We start from the raw sequence: 8,211 nt of genomic DNA, 5'->3' as shown, positions 1-8,211 counted from the left end.
GCAGTCCTTGCCTCTGTCCCCCCATTATTGCTGCTCAAGCCTAATAAGAGAGACCCAGTAGGCAGTTTTGTACCTATGGGTAGATGGTGGGCTTCATTTTTATCCCATGACTGCCTGTGAGTAGAAGGAGTGCTCCTACCTGGGCAGTTCCACTTGTGGAGGGGGGATTGATGATCCCTCCAGGATGGGGAGATCTCAAAGTGAACCAGGAGGGAGCCTCTGACTCCTAGGAGGGCAGTATCTTCAATTTGCAGGTGATTCTTATGCTGGTGTATTGCATGAAGGCTGGCTTGCCCTGGGCTGCTTGGAGAGGACTTGCTTTGCAGTGTGCCAGGCTGCTGCTAGATCTTCCCTCTGGGGTGGCTCTGGGGGAAAGGGTGGGTTGTGCTGCTACAGTTGGTGTGTGGGACTTGCAGCTGATGCAGTGCTTGTCGTAGGCTCAGCAAAGCCAGTCGCTTGTTTAATAATTTAGATATAGTTATGAAATGTCATTTGGGGCTCATGACTTCTCTTCATTGCTTTATTTAGTGAGTTCTTAGAAAGTAAATTTTCTGAACCCAACTCTTTAATTTTTAGTCATTGTAATGTCACATCTTCAGACAACTGAGGCTGGTGATGCTCTTGTCTGGCTTCAGGTCATCTGGTGAAGTTAGCACTGCCATGCACTTAGCAACACCTGAGTCTCTGTTTTATTTTGGAGATGTTCATTTGATGAGACAGGAAAATAAAAACTTTGTCCTTTAGGCAGAGCTGGAGAAAAGGGCCTTTGTCTGGCAGAAGCAGGCAGATGCTGTGGAGAGCTGCAGCCCGTTGCCCAGCTGGTCTGCAGCCAAACACTACTTTCAAAGAGCTATCCAAAACCCACAATGCACCCGGATATAAGAGCTCTCCTCTGTTTGCTTACCATGGGATGATGTCTGTAGGTGTTTTGTGTTCACCCAAAGCACCCGGGTTAGAGGCAGGAGCAAATGTCCAACGAGATTGGTGGTGAAGCTCCATGGGGCTGCAACCTTCTCTCTGTAAACAGGACTGCTGCTGTTTTGTCTTTTCAGTGTTCTAGGGAAAGGAGAAGTGGAAGATAAGGTTATATCTGTCCTGAATCCATGACTTTTTATGGGGGCTAAAATCCCATCTGAACACATCTCTTTGCTACATAGAGAGAACAGTTTAATAATTCAAGCAGGCTCCTTGTACCAACACATGTCTGCAACTAGTGCTGTGGCTGCCAGTGGGGTGTGAGGATAGCAGGGAGCTGGCAACAACGCTGTCTACAGAGGTATTTAAAAGAAAAACAAAAAAGAAAAAGAAAAAAAGGCACATTTTCAATGCAAGTCCTCTTTTCTCTTTGTTTGTTTTTATTTGTTTGTGTTTTTTTTAAAGGTGAGCTGTCTGGGTGAAAGATGCCAAGCTGAAAGCCACAAAGAATTTATTTCTTTGGCAAACAAATACATATATATATATATATACAGGTTCTAAGGGTAAAATTCTCAGTTTCCTCCCTAAATTGCCCTTTCCTGTTCCTGAGTGCAGGGGTGGTTGCTGCTGTATCAGAATTGAGGGTTATTCTGTGGCTTCCCAGCTCTGGAAGTGGCTGATGACTGACTGCTAAGGTGCATTGAGGAAGCAGAGAGGGGAGCGCAGGGAGAAGGAGGTTTAGCAATGGGAGAATGTGCTTTGAAAAGACAGAGGGATCAGCTTAGGTGTAGGTAAAAGTTTTGAGGAGCTGGAGGCCTAACTACCCCCAGATGGTTTCGTCTGTAGCTGATGCTCAAATGCCTTTTCTTTTTTAATTCTCTAGACAAGTGCAGCTGCTTTCAATGAGACAATTGTTTTCTTAAGTAAAAAAATATATCAAAGCAAGCTAACCTGAAGACTTCATTGCAGTAGAGATGTGTATAATGTATGAAAGATTCCTGTAAATCAAGTGGCGGTGGGTTTTGTAATCACTGAGTGAAGTCTAGATCCCTAGAATCATCTGTTCCCTGAGTTCAGTAGCTGTGCAGTTTAACCTGTGGCAATTATTTGAGGCTTCTCTATTGACCAGTGTTTAATGTTTTATCACAGACCATTAAAAATAAGATTAAATATTATAATGAAATTAGAGAATATTTTTTAAAATTGTTTGATCATTTATTTGCTACCAAGCAATTCTGTTGTAAATGCAGATTATTTTCTTCCTCACAGCTTGCAGCTGCATGTGAAAAGCAGAAAGCATAAATGTTGATGCACATGTTGAACATTCTTCCCCACCCCAAGGTCCACTTTCTCTCTAGTTTTGGGAAACTGAATGTTTGTTTTCTTCTTTGCTTTTTTTGTAGTGGTTTTAGGACAATTTGTCATTCAGACAGGAAAAAACATAGGACAACAAAAATAGCAAAACAACTAATGTATCTGATTTTAAACAAATGGAATAAGTAAAATAACATTTGATAGGAATTTCTTTGAAATCAAAGCAGTAAGACAAATACTGAAGCAGTGCTATTTCAACATCTACTAGTCATCAGTCAGAATAATGCATGCAAGATTTAGAAAGCAGAATATGTTCTAGCCAAATTTCGGGAAATATGCAAACAAATATAACTGATTTTCGCCATCAGCCTGCATGAAGAGAACTGTAGAGATTGTGGGAAAAAAATTGTACCTAAGATAGGCACTGATTCTTCATAGGTTCGACCTTGACTTCTGTTGTGCTTAAGAAGCATTTCTGTCCCTTATTTACACTTTAATGTCTGCTTACCCTGCTTTACTCACTGTCTTTGTTGATGCACCAGGGTCTTCAACCAACCTTGAGAATCCTTTTTTTCTTTTTTTGCATAGTGGGGATTTGTAGTTTATACCTTTATCCTTACAGATATTGGGAGGCTGCCCTGAATTTGAAGTGTGAGTGAGTGTGACTGAGTCCTCAGATATCAACATTAAAATAAACAAGGCTTTCTAAGGTGGTCATGACCCTCTTGCTGAGTCATCTGAGAGTTTGTTTAGTAGTGTTATCATTTTCAGTAAATAAATATGAGGCTGCAAATCTGTTTTGCCATTTGTAAAGGCTTTACTTTAGCTAGGTTGCTATTCCAGCATAGCAACTGTGGTCTTTTGTTTATTGCCTTCTGTTTAGTAAATATTTTCTTTTCCTCAGTGTCACTCAGAATTGGCTGAAGCCTTATTAATTTTGAAAGAAGGCACAGTTTGCATTTGTGAGCATCTTGGAAGAGGTGCTCAAACTTCCAGGGGATGTTGTGAGAGCTGGCTATGCTCACCATTTTCCAGCATCAGGCTTCAAGGCCACAGGTGCTGCTGGAGCTGTGAAACGTGCGTGCATGGGGGTGTAAGCACACCACTTCCCTCAGGGTTTTATACAATATTGACTTGTTTATTTCCTAATTTAACTAACAGGAAGCCAAATCTTGAATTTCAGTGGTTGTTTCTGCAGGAGAGAGCAAGATGAAGAGCCAGGATCGATACTGCTTGCAAAACCAGAGCAAATCAAACAGACTTAGACTTTTGTAAGATCATGCCACAGTTGACAAAGACCCCTATATGAGATCGTAGATAATGCCTGATTGTTTAGAAAAGCTCATTGCAATTCATTTTACAAGTATTTTTGTACAAAACCAGAATTCTTTGTGTGTATTAGATGAGTAGAAACAGTTTCTTGCAGTGCAGTTTATTGGTCTGTCAAAGACATAATCTTCTGACATTGGAAACAAAACCAAGAAGAGATGCAGAGTTTTTGGCTATTGATGGGAACTGCATTGGAGTCTCATGGAAGTAGATTACAAGACTTGGTTTGTGCTCATTCTGAATCAGAAACAAACACAAAGCTATCCTACTACATCCAGATGTAACGTGTGCTGTCAGTGTAAGAGATAAAGTGGTAATTAGTACTGTTTGTCAGGAGCTTTAGCTCTGGTGCCTAGAAACTTGATATGCTCTCTCATCCTAGGTGGAATGTGACTTCTAAAATAGATGCATACATCAGCCAGAAAACCCATTTCATAGCAGGTGTGTCAAAGGGCTTGGGAACACGAATGGACTTGTTTTCCTAGAGTGTGCTCTATGTTCTCCACAGCTAAAATATTCATATCTAGTGTCAAAGTCTGTGTGAGTGTGTTTCCTCTTTCTTCTCTGCTTCAGTGAGAGTTAATCAAATATATTCTATTCCACACACTAAGTGTTCTGGTGATAAATTCTGTAGAATATTCTACACTGTCTGGGTGAAATGTGCTTTCCCATTTTTGGTGGCGTGCTGTAGTGAATATCTTTGCTGGAGATCACAGGCTTCAGGAGATGACTTATGGTGCTTCTATTTTCCATTTTCATGGCAAGTTAATCACAGACTCTTCTGTTGTAATGTATGCCTCTGAGAGGACTTCTGTTCTGTCTGTAGCTCTTCAACTTGTAGTGATGGGAGAAGGAGGTCATCAGGCAGGGCTGGTAGATCCTGCTGCTGACTGGCACGGATGCCTGGTGCAGATACTGGAATTGTTCTGATCAATGTTCTTCTGTTGTTGGCATGACAGACAGGCAAGGAGATAAACTTTTTCTCCCCTTTTTATCTCCACAGCACTTCACAGAGTTCTTGGATGAGTTTTCACCAGATGTTCTAGGCCAGCTCTTGAATGATCCCTTCTTGTCTGAGAAGAATGAAATAATGGAGGTGGAACTGTCTCCAGCATCCCCAGCACCCCTCATCCAGGCAGAACACAGCTATTCCCTCTGTGGGGACTCTCGACCCCAGTCTCCCTTGACCCACATCTCAACAGATGACAACTTTCATGAAGGTAGTACATCCTGAGCCCTTGTTCATTTCTCGTGATGATGCAGTAATGGAATGTTTCTAGTGTAGTGATGCACTTAAGGGTGCATGTGAATGCTCTTTGCTAATTGACATGCCTGCAATGACATCACAGAAAGGATTTGTTTAAGTCTGCAGGAATTGTGAATAAAGAAAACTGTCCATAGGCAGTTGTGCTCAGCAGAAGTCACTAACCTTGCACTGTAAACATTTTAAATTAGAAGTGAAGTGCCCAACAAAAAAAAAATGGGTGAAGGGCCAGAAATACACTTGTTTTCATGTGTCTGTATATGTAGTTGTTTAATATAAGTGGAAGCTGATAAACCAAATGAAGACCACCATGAGGTCTGGGTAACTGTAGAACAGGACATGTGAGGAAAGGATGAAGTGAGTTTTGTTTGGTTTTCTGCAGAGAAGACAAACGGGAGATCTTACAGCTGTCTGATGGAAGGGTGCAGAAAACTAAGCTGGACTCCTCTGAGATACGCAGTAATAGCACAAGAGGTAATGGTTGCAAGGTGCATGAAAGGAAGTCCCAGTGGGGTGACAGGAAAATAATTTTCACCATGAGAGTGGGTCAGACATGTGAGCAGGTATCCAGAGAGGCTGTGAAGTTTCCATCTGTGGAAATATTGAAAGGTGAGCTGTGCAAGACCCTGAGCAACCTGATCCAAACTGGCCATACTCTGAATGAGGACTTGGGCAAGATGGTTTCCAGAGGTCTCTTCAAAGCTACATATTTTCAGGTTTATTAAAAACAAGCAAATATTTTAAACTACATTTACTTTTCGTTAGTGAGTATTTTAATCTTTCTGGAGCTTTTTTTGCAAAGTGAAAACCACGTGATCTTATTTATGTTTCTAAATACATTTGCAGGGATGTAATTTCAGTTGCTGCCCCAGTCTTAAAAACTTTTTGCTGTAGTCCAAGGGTTTTTTTCCTTTCTGTAAAAAAAAAAAAAGAAAGGCAAAGAAGAAAATAATGCCCATTAAGAACTCATTGGTGATATTGTAAAGGCATAACTGCAATTTTATAGATTATGTGGTTGTGATAAATGGCGATGCATAGTGAATAATTAAAAACAACAGCATTTTTTGCAGTTATCTTTAGTTCAGCAGTTAAAAACATTTGGAGGAGGAAAAAGGGAAATGCAGGAATGGTGAGAGGAAGGATCCAACCTACTTGCTCTGGTGTGAAGATGGCTGCTGGCAGGTAGGGGAGTTTAAGGTAAAAGCTAGTGGTTGGCACTGGTCAATAATCACCATGACAGACTTTAACTGCTGATAATTGGTTTATGTCTTCAACATTAGCTTTGCAGTGAACAGCAGCAGAGTACTAAGCTGCATCATAATAAAAAGGAGAGAGATTAGTGCTTATGTCTAAGCATTAACAAGCTAAGCTGTTTATGAAGATCCTTCAGGATGTGAGTTTTCAAGGGCTGGCAATTTTGTAGTCCAAAGCACTCCCTTAAAACAAGACCCTTGTCTTTTAGATATTTTACAAGAGGACAAGTAGTAAAATCTGTGATAAGTCTTTTCAATGTGAAACAGGCTTTTTGGAGATTATCTGGAAGTATAAGCTACATAAAGCCTTCCTGTTTTATATGTCCTAACTGTTTTATGTGAAGATTTTTAAATTAATACATGCAGGAGATATTAATTGTGGCAGGAGAAACAAGCACAAGAAATTTTGAAAACCAGGCTTCTCTGGAATTCAATAGGGAGAAGCTTCAAACTAGGATAAAAGTGAGAGGAGCTTCCTTGGGGGAAAAATTCTGAAAAATTCATCCTGCTGAGGCCACTGGGTAATTAATAGAGCTCTAGTCAAATTGTGTTTTAAAAAGCCAAGAAACATTAACAAGTGGGTTTAAAAATAGAAAATGAATGGAAAGCATTTCATCTCCTGTTCACTCTGCAGTGTTTCATAAGAGAGGAGGAGTTGTACTTGGTGTTTGGGATTTTATTTAATCTTAACACTGGAATTGTGCTGGCCACCTTTCAATACCTGTTGACTTCAAAACAGTGAAGCTCAGAGAAATACCTGAGGAAATTGCAGAATTACAGTTAGCATGATGGTCTGATAGATATTCAAAGGTATGACCCTGATAATTTTTCAGTCCTTGAGTCTGTGAGAGCTGGAGAGGGGGTTTTTGTGGGTGGTGATGCTGCAGGATCTGGCACTGAAGACTGAAGCATCTCTCTTGTTAGACAGTGGAGGTGCAACAGTGCTCCTGACAACTCCAGTGAATGCCAGTTCCCCTTGGTAGTGTGAAGGGGACAGGTACTGGCAGCACAAGTGTTCTTTTGGGGAGCAGGAGGTACAGGGTATGGAGGAAGAGGTCCACATGCTCCAGTGTGATCTTCCACTTCTGGGAAACTGGGAGTGACTTGGAGTGGCAGGGGCTGAGAAACAAGGTAGGCTGCACAAAAAAACTCACATTCTGCAAATAAGCACCTCACTGAGCAGATTGGTGAGCTTACAGCTGTTGTGTTTTCATGGTTTTTCCACAGTGAGGCTTTGTGATTCTGCCCTGCAGGACTGGGAGTAGAAACAGGCTAGTGAGGAGGCTCATGTGTGACACTTGCATGCGTGGGTACACACGTGCTGTGGACACACGTGTGGCCCTGTGTGCCTGCAGGCAGCAGTGCGAGGAGGGATGCCACAGAGCAGTTCAGCTGGCTCTGGATGCTGTTCCAGAGCTTTGCCCTTACCTCTAGAGGACTGAGGGCCTGGTGTCGTGCACAAAGCACATGGCAAACAGGCTTTGTCCTCATTTTGCAGTGAAGTCAGTGATGCAGTGTTTCTTGTTTGTAGCACTCTTAGCAGTTGTCCTGGCTGTGAGCACTGGCAGGCTGTTTCCCAGGGTGTGCAGAAATGCCATCCCCTCCTAGGCTAGTTTGTGGGCAGGCAAAGTCAGGGGACACGCTAGGAGGGGGAAACCCCAGGATTTTCCAGGGCCAGGCCACTAAGCCCATGTGGCTAGGGAATGCATACTTGGAAGCAATGCTTGTTATGGACCTTACTGTCACTATCACACCAGCAGTTACTCTGTTAGTGTGAACTGGAGCTGCAAACTCCTTTCAGCAGAGGCAGATTTTCGGGTTGCATATGTCAGTGCATGTTGAGATGCAGGATAGCTCCCGGTGTCACTTCTAGCTTGGTGTGTGTTAATTGCAAAAGGCTAATGGGCCGCTCAGCCCTCGGGTGCAGTTTCTGTGCCAGGAGCAGGGCAGGCAGCTGCCAAGGCCTGTGCCACCATGGCAAAGGGGAGGATGGTGAGGGACAGAGGGTGGCTTATGTCACACGAGTCTGGTGTCCTGAAGGGAAAAAAGCATCTGCCTGCCTTCAAAAATAGCCTTAAAAACTGGTGTTTGTTTCCATGGCAACAGGCCTGTTGGAGGTGGTGGGGAAGCAGGAAT

General features: G+C 42.4%; 1 protein-coding gene across 1 annotated transcript in view; it reads left to right on the top strand.

Moving 5' to 3' along the window:
• The first annotated feature begins 4,510 nt into the window (after positions 1 to 4,510).
• CREB3L2 (cAMP responsive element binding protein 3-like 2) overlaps positions 4,511 to 8,211 on the top strand; it is a 49,415-nt gene continuing 45,714 nt past the window's right edge. The window contains exon 1 of the mRNA XM_010008209.1: positions 4,511 to 4,778. Within this exon, the coding sequence (XP_010006511.1) occupies positions 4,511 to 4,778 (268 nt within the window). The remainder of the gene's footprint in view (positions 4,779 to 8,211) is intronic.

The sequence above is a fragment of the Chaetura pelagica genome, unplaced genomic scaffold (assembly GCF_000747805.2).
Source record: "Chaetura pelagica isolate M959 unplaced genomic scaffold, ChaPel_1.0 scaffold92, whole genome shotgun sequence".
Taxonomy (NCBI): Eukaryota; Metazoa; Chordata; class Aves; order Apodiformes; family Apodidae; genus Chaetura; species Chaetura pelagica.
Note: the sequence above shows the minus strand (reverse complement) of the source record. Positions and strands in the feature narration are given on the sequence as shown.